This window comes from Pollachius pollachius (genome assembly GCF_949987615.1).
Source record: "Pollachius pollachius genome assembly, chromosome: 7".
Classification (NCBI taxonomy): Eukaryota; Metazoa; Chordata; class Actinopteri; order Gadiformes; family Gadidae; genus Pollachius; species Pollachius pollachius.
Genome location: NC_136940.1, coordinates 22,001,482 through 22,018,261, shown reverse-complemented (window position 1 = coordinate 22,018,261; position 16,780 = coordinate 22,001,482). Strand labels below are relative to the sequence as shown.

At 46.4% G+C, this 16,780-nt stretch overlaps 1 protein-coding gene across 2 annotated transcripts in view; it reads left to right on the top strand.

Annotated features, from left to right (window-relative positions):
• faf1 (Fas (TNFRSF6) associated factor 1) overlaps positions 1–16,780 on the top strand; it is a 58,984-nt gene that overhangs the window by 34,122 nt on the left and 8,082 nt on the right. For both annotated transcript variants that reach the window (XM_079739211.1, XM_079739210.1), the window contains exons 13-18: positions 430–584; positions 5,559–5,695; positions 5,900–5,988; positions 9,979–10,059; positions 10,331–10,408; positions 14,070–14,285. In XM_079739211.1, coding sequence (XP_079595337.1) covers positions 430–584; positions 5,559–5,695; positions 5,900–5,988; positions 9,979–10,059; positions 10,331–10,408; positions 14,070–14,285 — 756 coding nt within the window. The remainder of the gene's footprint in view (positions 1–429; positions 585–5,558; positions 5,696–5,899; positions 5,989–9,978; positions 10,060–10,330; positions 10,409–14,069; positions 14,286–16,780) is intronic.

Genomic DNA, 16,780 nt, shown 5'->3' with positions numbered 1-16,780 from the left:
CACCGCCCCCTGTCAGCCATGTTTAGGGCTGAATTGGAAGTAGTCAATACTGTGTTTCTTTTTTCCCCTTCCACAAGTTTCCTATTGGTTCATTTCATTCAATTCACAGCATATGTAAGACAAGGGCTTGTGTTTCCCCGTTTTCAATCCGCTTTCTTTACATATTAAATTGGGTGATTGCTATTGATCCAGATTAAAAAAAGGTTATTTGCGATAGTGTTTGCAGGTCTTGTGTGGTATATAGCTAGTACTCCAGGAAAGAAATGCTGAAATCTAATTTAAGGACATCAATGGTCTTTTTTCCGTTCACCGATTTGAAAAACGAATATATAGGATAGTATAAAACTCCTATTAACTGTGCATTTCCTCCCTTTTCTCTCTCCCTCTCTTTTGGTCGCTCTTTCGCTCTCTCTCTCTCCCTGACCACAGAGAAAGCTGCTGGCCATCTACCTCCACAACGACGAGAGTGTCCTTAGCAACGTCTTCTGCTCCCAGATGATGTGCGCCGACTCCATCGTCGCCTACTTGAGCCAGAACTTCATCACATGGGCGTGGGACGTCACTAAAGAAGCTAACAAGGCCAGGTACCTTATGGCGTGCTACATCAGCATAACAATGAACAGCAGTGGGTGTATATGAGTTTATTCCACGGCGTTGTATAATCCTTGATCCTGACTGGTCATAACTTTCCACGGGTGTGCATTATTTTTCAATAACAGTTCTGAGTAAATGCGCTACATATCCAACATTATGGACAATATATAAATGTTGACAAGATGTTTCCATGCCAACCGAAAATCAATATAGTCGCAGTACCGCAGAAGAAAATTAAAAATAAGTATAGGCCAATTAATTTGAATGGAGGTTTCATCTGCAAAGAATATCATGTGTTTGGTTTTCTGACTTCTGCCTACTGCCAATAGCTGAAGCCCATGGCTGGACCTATATATCTGTATCTTTGTGCGGTCTCTTTAACTTGAGAACCTTTTGAAGGGGACCGTTGCGCATTTGAACAAAAGATGTTGGATGTTGTGCTCTGATTGGCTGGACTTGACTAATCTGTTTGAACGCAGGGGCCATGGGGGATGAGCCCTGAGTTAAGACATCTCTATCTCTGTGGTCAGTGGGACGGCCGAGCCTATTCATTGTGGTAACATTAAGCCATACGAGGGCCTGATGGCGGTGTTTTGTTATTTAACTAGACTGAGACTTTCTTCCAATGCTCACATTGCGGACACAAGGCCAAACACCAGATGTTGAAGACCTAGAGCTAGAAGTGGCAAAAAATCAGATTTTATGCATGTGCAAGCTCTACACCCTCTCCATATAAAATCAGATATGTTGCCCATATAGCCCATGGGGCCTTTTGGCTCTCAAGCCGAAGACCTTATCTTAAATTGTATGTAGCTATGACATTCACATTTGAGGTGTTGAGGAGAGCCAGGGCAAGGACATGACCCCTGTTCACCTCAAGTCGGTTATCAGCCCAGCGTTGACAATCCTTCACCGCTTCTCCTCAATGCACCTCGCCCTTTCATTTGAACCACTTTCTTTCTTTTCCTCTTTACCTCCCTCCTTCTCCATTCTCACTCTCTCTCTCTCTCTCTCTCTTTCTTGCTCGGTCTCTCTCTCTCCCTCTCCCCGGTCCCCGGCGTTATGAATGCCCCCTGGTAGGAAGCGTTTAAGAAAAGCCCCTCGCCCTCTGACCTCACCCCATCATTATTCCCTTTAGAGATATTCACTGCTTGCTTCATTCCACACTCTTTCTCTCCTTTTTCCTTCTCTCTTTTTCTTTCTCCTTTTGCTTTTTGCCCCAGCGGAGTCTTTTTTATTGCTTGTAGAAAAAACTGCCGGGCAACATCTGGGGCTTTTCATCGCACACAGCCAGTCACAGCTTCCCCGCTAACGCATGCATGCACACATGCACAGGTGCCCCACGTGCACGCTTGCATACACATGCACTGTTGCTAGTGAATTCTCACGCTCTACGGTTGATCCAGAGTGACGAGTGATTGGCATTAGTCACAGGGGCTGTTACGAAGGTATCTGAACGTGTGTGTGTGTGTGTGTGTGTGTGTGTGTGTGTGTGTGCGCGCGCTATATATGAACCTGCTGCTATTGGAATGTAGAGTTGCCTCTCTTTATTCTCACAGTTCTCAATGTTTAATGATTAATTATGCATAACGGCAGTACTGCTGATTGCATGCTAATGTGTAATTGTCCCCCATGGGAATGGCATGTGATCTATCACAGACACGACAGTTTCTCTGCACATTCCAAATATTGAAACGTTTAATAGAGGAGACTAAACTGATTTATTTTTTCCTTCCGTCATGCTTTGTCAGGAAATATGAGTCAGTTCTTGTATGGCGATGTGTCCATTGAATTCATTGGACCAGCATGGTGCCTAGTTACCAGTTCATTAAAATTAATTATAACTTATACATATATACGTGTGTATATTGTAAATGTAAATGTATATTGTGTGTATGTTGGTGGTACTAATGAGGTAATTATTTACAAATTATAACCACGTTGTTACTAATCATTTAATTGTGCACCCATTTTGTTTATGTATAACTCCTAGACTTGCATCTATATAGAAACTAAATCCATGATTATAACAAAAGACATAATTTCGACATACAAAACAATTCTACATATTAACATATGCACGAACACGCATATGCATAAAAATGCAGTCAAAATATTTGATTTATTTTTTCCTTCCGCATGCTTTGTCAGGAAATATGAGTCAGTTCTTGTATGGCGATGTGTCCATTGAATTCATTGGACCAGCATGGTGCCTAGTTACCAGTTCATTAAAATTAATTATAACTTATACATATATACGTGTGTATATTGTAAATGTAAATGTATATTGTGTGTATGTTGGTGGTACTAATGAGGTAATTATTTACAAATTATAACCACGTTGTTACTAATCATTTAATTGTGCACCCATTTTGTTTATGTATAACTCCTAGACTTGCAGCTATATAGAAACTAAATCCATGATTATAACAAAAGACATAATTTCGACATACAAAACAATTCTACATAATAACATATGCACGAACACGCATATGCATAAAAATGCAGTCAAAATATTTTTTCTATGAAACGTACGACTAGTTTATTGCTACACCCTTAATCCTAGTAACTTCACACGCACAGCAGGACGAACACAAAGGAAAAAAATGCAAACCACTAAATGTGTCCCGCACACTTGACTGTTGGCTTTTCCTCGACCCAGATGCAAACGTGATTACCATTGGTGAGAGGACATGGGCCCTTGTCCAATCACAACATGTTCTCGCTCGTTTTTTAAAGCAATAACGCCCAAGTAACACACTGAACACAAGACACGCTGCATCCGGTTCCCATACATGTGGCGGGGCGGAAAGATTTCCCGCAGCGCTACTGTACCCTGCTGGCTCTGCAGCTGCCAATCCCAGCCCCCGTCGTCGTGCCGACCGCCTGTCATCTCTGGTGCTCAGCCACCGCGCTGACGGGGGAGAAAGTTAACTTGGCGTGCTGGGGGGGTGGGACATTATCCATTTTAGCTACCTGAGTGTGCTTCCAGACACGTTATGGTGGAGTGCGGTGACGAATTTGAACATGTCCATCCCATTAGTCGCCCAACCAAGAGCGAAAAAGGTCATGAATGTTGAGGTTTTTGTTTTGAAGTTTTTATGTGGTTTCGCGACTTTGGTAATGAGGGTGTTTTTTCTTTTTCTAAATTTGACATGTCTGGTGAGGATTGTGTCGGGGCCTCTGGGTGCACCGAGTGTAGCTCCGGCTGCATTCTTTAGCGAGATGCTTCAGCGGCAGGTTTAGGAAGCCCTGAACTGTTCACCTCAGCTCCCTGGGGTTAGCCCCACTTCCTCCTTCACTCACTGTTGTGTCAGTACTTGTTCCATACATGGGTCTGTATCCATGTGTTCATGTTCCTTTCCTTCTCCTGTAACTCTGAGGCAGGCGCTGAGAGCAAACTACGATTCTGCATCCAAGGAGTCATTCCACCATTTACAACAGACAATTGACGTTCCCCCTTTAAAAAGTCATTATTATCCCCACAATTTTTTCTTATCTCCACGATGACTGAATGGTGATAATGTCGAGTCCTTAAATGCAGAAGCACAGCCTACGAAAGCCTTGAACTGACCCCTGAGAAGACGACGGAGTGTGTTTGATAAGGGTAGTGAGATTGGGTTTCCCTTCAAGGTGGGGTCCATTGTCACCCCAGACTTTCATTACAGTTTAGAGTTTCCCTCTGAGCTATTGTTGTGGTCGGCCTTGGCTGAGGGCTTTACAAGAACCAGTGTCAAGATCAAAACGCACTGCAGGAGTCGGGGTACCTCAACAGCCCCTGCTTGAGAAGGGATACGCCAGGTCACAGGAAGTTCAGGGTTTAAGAGTATGTCAAATGTGCTCTAGGTCAGATTTATTTATCTATATAGCAGAGATGTTTATTAGGGGTCTAGCGTTCATCTATACAAAACATATTTGAAGGCCTTAATTTTCTTATTCTTCTCATGAACATTTCTGAGTTGATGTCTTAGCTTTTTTCAAATAGAGTAGGTCGACCCTTTGAGTGGATCGTTCGAAAACAAGGCAGAACAACAAAAGCGTTGAGAAACGTCGATACAGTTTAATCCCAACTATTTTTACATTTGAAAATGTAACATTCCTGACATTCACACTGGATGATTATGATTCTCCTGATTCATCCCAGAGCGTTCTCGTGCTCACACAGGTTCCAGCACCCGGAACTTGGCCCGAGTCTCTCTAGTCTCAACTTTAATTCATGTTTTTAATTTGAAGGCAGTCTGTTCCGACCACGCCGCCTCATCTCCCCCTGACCCTCTGCCACTCTGCCTCGTTCCATTACTCCTGCATTTTACCAGCCCAGTTATTAAAGTAGATCTTATTAAAAGGCAGCGGCAGCGGGAGGAGGAGGAAAAAGCTAATCTATATTTGCATTCACTCTATAGCAATTCATTAATATTATGACATTTACAGCGAGCGCGGTGCGGGGCCCCGGCTGCCTGCTACCCTTTTCCTTCCCTGAAATGTTAATTTAAAAAGTTCTGTCTTTGTAATGGAATAAGAAATCCTCTCTTGCCCTATCAATTCAGGGAGCCTGGTGAGGAATACTAATTTATATGCGGGTTCCTATTTAGACAGCGTGTCACTCTGATGGAATGAGGAAAAGGCAGAATTGGTTTTAAAGTCCTTAATGCCGTGAGTTTGGTGTATTTCTCCTTTGTGCTTTGCATATGGAATGTCGGCAAATACACCTGTGTGTGTGTGTGTGTGTGTGTGTGTCTGTGACTGTGTCTGTGTCTGTGTGTGTGTGTGTGTGCCTCAAAGCAGGCGGGTCTAATACACACAAATGTGTCTGTAATGGACTCAAATGTAACTCCTCGGGTCTATCCATTTGCCTTTGTTATCTTATTTGCATAATTTGTAGCCGCATGTCTGTTAGCCACAGCAGAGACGAGGCCTGTGTGGGAAAAAATAAACTAATTTTCGCCCTAATTTTTGTGTTCCAGACTACTCACCATGTGCACAAGGCATTTTGGCAGTGTGGTGGCACAGACCATACGGACCTACAAGACAGACCAGTTCCCCCTGCTCCTCATAGTTATGGGCAAACGCACGTCCAACGAAGTGTTAAACGTCATTCAAGGTTATTATAATCTAAGACTCGAATGTTTTTCGACCCATTCAAATTCATTTAAATATTTCCTTTTCATTTCAATGTTAATTTCAATGTCCTACTTGGGGATCATTCTTTTTGTGTCTACAAATATTTCTGCGGGGTCCAACGGTCCGCTCTCTCTCTCTCTCTCTCTCTCTCTGTCTTTACTCCTTGTTGGTCGTTGATGTTCAGGGAACACGACAGTGGATGAGCTGATGATGAGGCTAATGGGGGCCCAGGAGATCTTCACAGCACAGCAACAAGAGGACATCAAGGACGAGGTAAGGGGCAATCCACCGTTTTCCTTTTTCCTCTCGGACCGAATAGAGGTTCCTCGTGGTAAACATTCAGGGCTGGAAGTCATGGCTTGTCATTGAGAGTTAAACTGTGGGTTGGGCTCCATAACCAAAATGACTTGAATGTGTCCCTCAGATTTGGGATCAAACCCACTACCCACACCCTATCAACTGGTACCGATCAGTAGTACAGGTGTACACAGAGTGCCCCGCACTAACGACCAACAGTGTCTAACTCTGTAAAACTTGTGAGGGAAGGCCACTTCAGTGGGTCTGGTGTCTGGCGACGTGAGCACAGCTAAACGACAACATGCTGGGACACATCACAAAGAGTCGTCAGAGGAATGCAAACAGCATACGTGCCATTGAACTCAGAGTCCAGAGGGGGGGTACAGCACCCTTCCCCCCCGACCCACCCACCCTCTCTCCTTTTAGTGTGAGTCGACTGTGGCCTTTCGGTGTCTGAATAGGCACAGGATACAGAGTTGTCCCCTGAGTCAACCTCGTGTGTCTGCCCGTCGGTGCGCTCCTCCGTCCTCGGCGGCCTGCGTTTAATCCAATAGACCCAGGACAAACACCATTGAAGGGCTCCGCTCCGCAGAAGAAAGCCCAGCCGCCCTGGCTCTCCCCCCTTTCATGTCGGGAGAGACGGCCCGCTCTCTGGGACAGTACAACGAGAGAGGTTTCCCTCACTGTCAAAGACTCCAACCCCCCCCCCCCCCCCCCCCCCCCCCCCTACACACACACACACACACACACACACACACACACACACACACACACACACACACACACACACACACACACACACACACACACACACAAACCCAGTCTTCCCTTTGTGTCCGTCAAAGAGTGAGCTCGCCCTTTTTTGGTTGTTGGTTTGGTCAATGACTTCAATCAGGGGTTAGAATACAGCTCTATGCGCCTTTTTGCCTTGCAGGCCGTTGGATGTTTTAGTGATGTGGATCTCTTTTTTTTAAAGGAAGATCATCGTTTGCATCAAACAGTTCCATTGTGAGCAATCACCTGGAGCATTGTTGGCATGTTGGGAAAGTGAAAGAACAACTAGTTTCTACTGTAGAGAGGGGGTACAGTTTACATTTTCTCTCTACTATTAGCATTAGTATTTGCAGTATATTATTACCATTATATCTCAAAATAAATATTACAATTGGTATTAGTACTATTTTATTAGCATTAGATCAAAATAAAGTTCAAGTATTCGTAGTATATTATTAGCATTATTTTCATTGTATATATTTTAGCATCAATAGTATACTATGATTAATAGAATTTATTGTGTTTTAATTTTGACCAAACTCCATCATTGTCTTCCAATGGGACACATCATATGGCTTTGGTCTGCACAGTCGATGACGCGAGACTTCACCCTGTGACCTCAGGTTCCCCCAGACTATTAAGTCACTCAGACATCTGCCTTGCCTATGTTTGACTACTGTAACTAATTTAGTCCAGGATCACACCATCATAGGTATTTAGCCGTCTCAAATCAGCCAGTCACCAGTGCAGTGAGTCAACTCTGCTATCTCAACAATGTCTTACCCCGGCCATGGGAACCTAGGGGATCGTAGACTGTGTCGTCATCGCCAGCCCCGCGGCACGACCTCTCGTCTCTGTGTTTAGGCGGTGGCTCTTAAGGGATGGAGATTTGCAGTCACTTCAAATGACAAGAGAATGTCCTCTTGACACAGATCAAGCCTGCTCCACAGAAACCACCAGAGCTATTCCGATGATGTACCTGTCGTGATTCACAAGGTTGCGATTGGGTGTTGGATGTTGTCTGCTAGTGTGTTCTTGTTGTTTGGTACATAGTGCTCATTCCGTTTGTCTACAGGCAACTGTGCCACATGCCTTGAGTAGTTCTAGCTTGTGTGGGTAAAGTAAAAAGGCCCTCCCTCATTAGCGTTCATTTGTGAGCTCTTGAATGCTTTAATACAGAGTGAGTCATTAATGGGTTGCACGGGTTCTTAAAGGTGTGACTCTATTGGGACGGTCACTTGTATGCTAAAACAGGAATTATTATTCTTATTCTTATTCAACTCCAACTCTTATTTCCTTCCGTTTCCCATAATGTGTAAACCTCATTGTAATGCATGAGCTTTGCTTTCGTTAATCTGTTCATTTTGACGTTGCTTGCCTTTATGTTGGGAGTTGTATACTTTTTTAAAAGACCATATGCCGTGTACTATGTTTTTTTTGTAATCGCAATCAAATAGTTTTTTCTCACTCAAATGCTTTAGAACGGTAGAAGTGCGCCACATAATGATGTAACCAGATTTCATTATGCCAGTGTGAACGAGGCTGTGCCAGAGCTGCTGGGGAAGGACAGGAAGGCACATCACCCTAATTATGAGTGAAGTGTGATAATTGCACAGGCATCAGGCTTCGTGGGGGAAATGGCTCGTGATAATGCAGCCGAGGAGAGTTCAAGTGGTGATGAGGGTGTGATGCACATCCAGGATTATTCTTCACCGGTTCGAACGGCCACAGGAATTCCACTATATCCTCCAGCTGACAAGATCCCTTCCATCTCTGGGGTGAAGTCAACCTTAACGCACATCCCAAATGTTAGGGTTGCGGCAAAGATCTCAATCCTCGCTGAGTCTTGTCTCTCTTCACCACTTACCCCCCCCCCGTTTAGTTTTTTCTCTCTCTCTCATGACTTTCCTTCTCCCCTCCTCCTCTGTCTCACCCTCGTTCTCTCTCTATCTCTCTCTCTCTCTCTCTTTGCTCTTCAACTTCGGCAGTCAGACACGACCGCAAACGTCTAGCCTGCTTAGACATTCCAGTCTGAGAGTGACTGTTGTGTCTGTGGAAGTGGAAGCAGCTGGCCGGCTAGGTTCTAGAAGAGACTACAAGCTAAACTCACCGGCTTGCCGCTCAGCCGCGGTTAGCTTCTGTTTGTTTTGTTAGGGCTGATGTGTTTTGTTGTCTTTTTTCCAGGTTACTAATGATGTAATTTCCTGCATGTCCATATAAAGGGGCCAATGTCAGGTTGCTTCATTCTCATTTAAGGACCTTGGAAGACGCGAAAACAATGCAATACACATGGCTATCTGTGAATGGCTTTAGTTGTATACAGAGAAGCAGGGCGTTTCCTTTTGATAAACAATTTCAATATTGTAGGGCGCAGTTGTGCCGCACAAAAAGATGAAGTGTTTCTATTTAGCCTGTGTGTGTACTTGTGTTTTTTTTTGTATTTTTGTATTGTTTGCGTGACTTTGAATTCATACACTGATGGTCTTTTACTGATTTCTTTGAGGCCGTCCCGCTGCCATTCAACTACAGTTTCTTTTAACCGGTCGAACGTATTATGTGTACTCAAAGCACCAGTGTATCCTTTGCAAATTCAAACTCAATGCAACAATATAGCACATCTCTTTTTCTAGGGCTAACCCCAACCTCGCGGCGCATTATCCCTCTCATCGCCCACAATAGACGCCGTACCTTGTCACATCCTGGCCGGCCCCCAGTGTGGGCCCCCATAGAGCGGAGGGGACAAATGGCTGCGCGCTATCAGCACAATGGGCCCAATTATTTAGGCTCTGCTCTTCACAAAACACCTTGTCCCCACAGCAGGTAGAGGGAGTACCCTTTCCTCTGTACAAACAGCAAAAGAAAGTGAATGAAAGGGAAAAGAGGAAAAACAGATGGGGGGGGGGGGGGGGTTTGTGGTTGGGATGGGGATGGGGATGGGGGGTGGGGGGGGGGGACCTGAAAGAGGCCCCCTGGCAAAGGACGAGCATGCCAGAATGAACCGCTCCCCGCTCGCTGCTCTGTTATACCTGGTGTTTGAGTCCCACCATGCACAAGGTCTTCCATGGCTCCCGTTGCACAAAGATGTTTGTCTTGTCCGTGGGTCAACACATGCCTTGAGTGCCCTGTTGTACTTCAGCTAAACTGTCTTTTGTTTCCTTTCGTTTTCTCTCTCTCTCTCTCTCTCTCTCCCAGGACGAGCGCGAGGCGAGGGAGATGGTGAAGCGAGAGCAGGACGAGGCGTACCGCCTGTCCCTCGAGGCCGACCGTAAGAAGGTACACCGACGGGCCTGGGGCTGGGGACGGCCATTTTGTTGTCTTGGACCGGGGTGAAGGCCAACATGCCAGTCAACAATCTGGTTATGGCAATGAAACGACGGCCCAACCCACGGCTGTTGTTGCAATTTTTAATTTCAACTGTCAATCCTGTCAGTCAGGATGATGGGTTTACAACCGCACGCTACGGCCCTCTGGCTACCTCAGACTGCGACGTGCCGTGGACGCGAAGCGTGAGGAATATGTTAATAATAATGTGTTTGCATTGCAGAGAGAAGCACAAGAGAAGGAGGAGGCGGAACAGGTGCGCCAAGAACAAATGAGGAAGGAGCAGGAAGATGAGAAGGAGGTGAGCAGGGGATAGTCCATCAGTACCAAAGACACTTTCCTTTGGTTTTTCTTTCAGCGAGCCATGCATTCATTATAATCATTTATAAGGCACCGGAGGGGTGGAGCAATATTACCTCAATTGTTTCGGGATTTATCCTTGGTGATCCAATACAGTCTCCCTTTTTTTCTGGTATTATGTATTGTCGATGGCAGATCCTATTTGATGTGGTCGCCGTTCTGTTTCCTACATAACCCCAAATCAAATAGTCAATTTTCTAATGTGGGATGTTTATAATTGTGCCAGTGATCCTCTGCTCCTCTGTTTAGTACTGTAGCATAGCGAGTATCAAATGGAGGTTTGATATGGGTGTCCGTGCGTTCGCCGCCGTGTTCCTCAGTGTTGTATTGTGAACTGTTTGCATTTCGTACATGATGTGCCACTCACAGGGTAGCGTTGGCAGAGCCGGCAGTTGTTTATCCAGTGTATTATCCTCTGTCACTGCCGCCAGGACAGCAGAATGAGACAAATATATTGCAGTATCACTAAAAACCTTTCAGTCGTTAAACCGCATTTGTGTTGCATGTGTGGTATAGGTGCACACACACACACACGCAGGTTAAATTAAGTTATTGTTCCATTTAAACGCTGCGTATTTGTACAGGGTTCTTATTGAAGCGCAGGTGGACAAACGACAATGTACAATTTCTGACGCACAAACATACACACACATTGGCTTACACATACATGGCCACACACATGCATAGACAGTCTTGAGTAAACACACATTCACTCACAACAATAATTGCATGTGAACAGGACACACACACACACACACACACACACACACACACACACACACACACACACACTGTGCTTGCGGAAAAAAGAAAAACTATATTGTCTGTGAAGATGGCACCAGTGTAATAATGGTCCTTTAGTGGAACAGTGCAGCCCTGGCTGATTGCTGTTTGCTCAGCGGCAGTTAGCCTCGGGCCACTGAAAGGTATCAGGTGACCCAGCTCGCTCAGGTGATTTGTCTCCAAATTTAAAAAGACTACAACAAAAGACGGCCTTCTTAATTATATCACTGTTGTCCGCTAGGCAAACTCATGTGTATGCATGCGTGTGTGTGTGTGTCTGTGTGTGTGTGTGTGTGTGTGTGTGTGTGTGTGTGTGTGTGTGTGTGTGTGTGTGTGTGTGTGTGTGTGTGTGTGTGTGTGTGTGTGTGTGTGTGTGTTTATAAACAACAAAGGACACTATAACCATCACTATGGTTATAGTGGTTACCACCGCTATGTCATTCTTATTTATGTCCCTGCTCCTGCTGCAAACTCGATGGTTTCTATGGCTTCCCTGGTCGGAAGTGGTAGCATTATGCTGCACTGCAGACATCCACGTGGGGTTTAGCGACAGTTGTCTCTGGGAGACCGGACAATAGTGACCTCTGTGGGTCGTCATAACCGTGGCTCGTGACCTGAAGGTAGAATAAGCCTGTGCTGTTCCACCGTGGAGGATGAACGCAGTAGGGTGTTGTAAAAGATTTGATGAGTGCAACTCCCCATAGTGATAAATAAGTGGATAAAAAACAACATCTAGTTTGTTCTTATGACCACTGTCAGTTAGCTAACTGACAGTGGTCATAAGAACAAACTAGATGTTGTTGTTTTTTCAACAAACCAGAAAAGCTATATATGAAGTAGTAAATAAAAATAGACACTGTTTTCAACACCTTCAATTACAATCATGATAAATGAGAGCTGCTGAGGCAGGATTAAACTTCTCATGTGCAGAAATAAAAACTTGTGTATATCGTTATATTGTTTCAAGTTTTTCGTAAAAAACAGCAATATTTAAGCTCACACTATAGGGTAATTAACGTCTCTGACTGTTGTCAACAGTCAAAAACATAAGCAGTCGCAGGAGAGACCAAAGTGCGACTGGGAATTAGAGTTCGGTGCTTGTGTACCTTTGTGCAACGCAAAGGAAGATGAAAGTAAGAGTAGATGAATTGAAGGGTGTGTCAGTGTGTGTGTGTGTGTGTGTGTGTGTGTGTCCATACCTCCTACGTGCATATGCCCGTGCACCCCCAGCCATGCAAATGTTTTTGTGTTTTTACAGCCATGTACCCATGTGGTTTGGTGTCACTTTTTTGTGTGTGTGTGTGTGTGGGGGCGTGGCCGGCTGGTTGTGCTTCTTCCGCACCCTCCCCCAGTCTGTTTGCTCTGTCTGTGGTTAGCCTGGCGGCGCTAGCAAGGTGAATGAACGCCAGGAGGGATGGAGTCATGCACGCTTCTTTGGGCCCAGCAGGCCGTGGTCTGTCTCTCTCGTGTGTTTGTGTGTGTGTGTGTGTGTGTGTGTGCGCTAACCACCCCCCCCCCCCCCCCCCCCCCCTCTTCCCCCAGGCTTGTGCTGTTTTAAGTAGGGACGCTTGCACTGTCATCTGTGCACACGTGTGTACGTGGTTGTCGTTGTCTCAATGTGGTTTTGTGTTAACCTTCCGAGTGCACCCTCCTGTGTGTGAGTGAGTGTTTGTGTGTGTGTGTGTGTGTGTGTGTGTGTGTGTGTCTGTCCCAGGGGTCTCCTTTATCTCAGTCAGCATCAGCCAGGGTACCTGGGGGACGTGTCGTAGCTGGGCGGCACGCGCCCTGCCCTGCCCACCAGCCCACCAGAAGCTGCTAATGAGCTACTGTTGTACACTCTTATGAAATATAATTGCATTATGCTGTGTAAATAAAGCCGGGGCCTGTTGTCACAGCATATGCTCCCCGGCTGGCCCAACACGAACAACAAGCCTGGGGAGGGAGCGCTGGTGGGGAGGCGGGGGGTGGCAGGGACAACGAGGACGGAGAGAAGGCCAGAGGGAGATGTTGGGGCAGGCTCTGGGAGACGCTGGAGAGTTGATTAAGCTTTGCTTGTGGAGAGCACAGTGGATGGTGGAGTTTACATTTACATTTACATTTAGGGCATTTAGCAGACGCTTTTATCCAAAGCGACTTACAATAAGGGCATTTGTTACAATAAGTACATTTGTCATAAGAAGTGAAACAATATATCGCTGTCGGTACAGTAAAGACGTTCATAGAACCAAGTGCAAGTATTACAATCGCTAGGCTAACCCATTCCCTGTGTAAAGCAGCGATAGCAGCTACTGTAGATGCTACACAATTAAGTACCTTGAATAAGTGCAATGTACAAGTGCCAGGACGTACAGTTTAGGTGTCTTGTTTGTTTATTTAATGTCGATATTGGGCAAAAGATGGTGTGCAAATATTTCAACGGAATAAGATCAGTCACCCAGCACAGCTTTACATATTTTAAAAACGTGAATGCTGTAAGTCCAAGGATGACTTAAGAATCGTATGCATTCGCCAGATTAACGAGATATTGCGTGTGCTCGCAGTGCTCGAAAACATAGCAACTTAAAAATATTCAAGCGCTTAATTTTCTAAAAGGTGTTTTGTAATGTGTTGTTTATGTCCACCTCTACTGCCCTTCGTCGAACCTTGTCCTCTGCTGCTCCTCTCTGGCGATTCCGAGTTCAGACGTTTGCAAAACATTACCACTTCAAAAACGTTCAAACTCATCCCTATCCACTAGGTGTTTCATAAGGTGCTGTGGCTGTTCACACTTTCCTCCCGCCCTTCATCTCTTCTTCTGTCCTCTCTGCTCCCGCTCCCAGGCGATCCGTCTGTCCCTGGAGCAGGCCCTACCGCCGGAGCCCACCCAGGAGAAGGGAGAGCCAATAAGCAAGCTGCGTATCCGCACGCCAAGCGGCGAGTTCCTGGAGCGGCGTTTCCTCGGCAGCTGTAAGCTGCAAGTCCTCTTCGACTTTGTGGCGTCCAAGGGGTACCCCTTCGAAGAGTTCAAGCTGCTCACCACCTTCCCTCGTAAAAATGTACGTAGGACCGCCGTAATGCTCGCACGCAACACAAACACGCTTCTCCACACCCACCCACTCGACGGCGCTGTGGGCAGGGTTTGAGGGGTGTGAGCAGAGAGACGGTGGGATTTTGAAGAGAAACAACCCCAAGATAACACACTCTGCCTGCACTCTATTTCCCCGCCATTGATAGAATAACGCTGAGTGCATGACTGTGCTTGACGGGCAGGAGGATTTGTCTGAATCACTGAATAGGGAAGAGAGGTCTTGATTGTTCAGAAGTGAGACAGGAGTGATTCAAATCGAAATGGGCTCATCGAAAGAAGGGCCCTCTCCACTCACTCTCATTCTCACAGCGCATATCACTCACTGATGGCTGACTTTCTAACCAAGCACACTCAAATAACAGCAATTAAATGTTAACCTACCATCCATTCAAGCTATCAGAAACGTCAACGAGCACTGAAAGATATTTTCTACAAGTTAGAAGCTTTCTTCCACCCATATCTCCTTATCTATGTGCATCTCTGTGCCAGGGAGATGGAGAGATATCATTAGAAGAGGTGGAAGATATCTGCCTTCCTTCTCCTCCTCCTCCTCCTCCTTCACCACTATCACAAGCTCAAATTACTGCCGGCTCTCTGTCCTCCTTCTCTTCCTCTCTGCTGGAGATTTCCACGGCTGTAATTGGCTCCGGTGTCCCAGCCCGAGGGCAGAGGTCCGCCCGGGTGTGATGCCCGCCTGGGCCTCCTGGGCCTGGCTTGTGAGGGGAGGGACAGCGGGCCACACCGCTGAGGGGAATAGCTCTGTACCTGTCGCCCGGCCCCACCGCTGAGGGGAATAGCTCTGTACCTGTCGCCCGGCCCCACCGCTGAGGGGAATAGCTCTGTACCTGTCGCCCGGCCCCAAGGCTGTACTTTTGCTGTATGTTTGTGTGTGTATGTGTTTTTAGTTTTTATCATACGTGTGGTTGTTGATTCAGTGTGGGGCCTTGGGCGGTGTGTGGCGACGGGTGCGTTCCCACGTCTGTGTGTTTGTTTACACGTACCTGCGAAAAGGATCGGTTAAGCCAACCGCTACATCCAGGCGCACCTGCCCGGGTGTATGTATTGGGTGAATATTAATTAGTATCGTGTTGTGTATACATTACACTCTGTCAGTGTTAGGATACAGTTGTCAGCACTAACGGGAGTATTCTCTATGGCTCGCGCTGCAGCCAGCCGACTGCAGTCTCTCATTAAGGGGCCTAGGCTGCAGCACTCTGCTCGCTGGCTAATGAGCACTGCTTTAACTACATGCTTAATTAGCCTTGCTGCTGGAAACAAAAATGAGATTTCCATTAATCAAGGGGGGAGTTTGGGCGCGCATGCAACGATTCTCTGTCTCTGTGTGTGTGTGTGTGTGTGTGTGTGTGTGTGTGTGTGTGTGTGTGTGTGTGTGTGTGTGTGTGTGTGTGTGTGTGTGTGTGTGTGTGTAGGCCTGCCCAGGCAGTGTGCCATGGCGGTCTGCAGGGAACGCTAGGCGCACAAACACCTCAAACTAACACACACGCACACACATCTCAAACTAACACACACGCACACACATCTCAAACTAACACGCCGCCGCCGCACACCCTCGCCCCGGCGCTGCAATCAGCCACTTCAACACATCCACAAATATTTTCAAGCGACAACATGCCTCGCTCACAACTTTGTCACTTAAAGGATTCACAGTTGTCTCTTTATAATCAAGAGTAAACATGTGTTTGAGACAGAGATAAAGATGTGTCTGCATCGCAGATGAAATTCGGGGCAGAAACAGGACGGCGGGATTAGAGGAAGGGAGGGGGGGGGAGAAGGCAGCGGATGGGACGCTGACTCTGCAGAACGGGATGAGACGGGGGGGAGAGAGCGGGAAAATCCTAAACAAAGACAACATTTAATTTAGAGATACATTCTGCGAGTATGGAAGAACAAATAAAAACAACAAGCGGAGGAGAGCTGAGGGAAGAGAGTTGGTTCCAGAAAACAAAAGGCGAGAGATTTGGGGGATGGCTCGGGGCGGGGGGAGGCGGGGACGGTGCGGAACACAGGCCTCGCTTCTAATCCGGCAGCTCTGTAATGTAATTAAATGAGAGGGGTGCGCAGGGGAGCCTTCATCCACTCCAGACGCTCCCCATGCCGTGCTGCCAGCATCCCGGGACGGAGGATCCATCACTATTGCATTTCTCCAACGCCACAACTGTTGAAACCTTCCTTTTTTCCGGCGGCTTCTCCCGTCTTTTGTTTGCTCGGGTTTTTCGCAGTGTTGCCTTCTTCTTCCTTCTCTGCTGAATTGCCATTACTGTTTGCCATTACTGTCTTCGGTATTGCGGCAGAAGAGAGCAAAAAAAAAAAAAGAGTGGATGGGATTGAAATACGCACCGTACCCCAAAAAAACGGGATACAAGTTGAGGCACCTTGCCACACAAACAGCCGGCTCCTGTGTGTCGAATAGATTAAAAAACGAATAAAGGACGAAATGGAAAT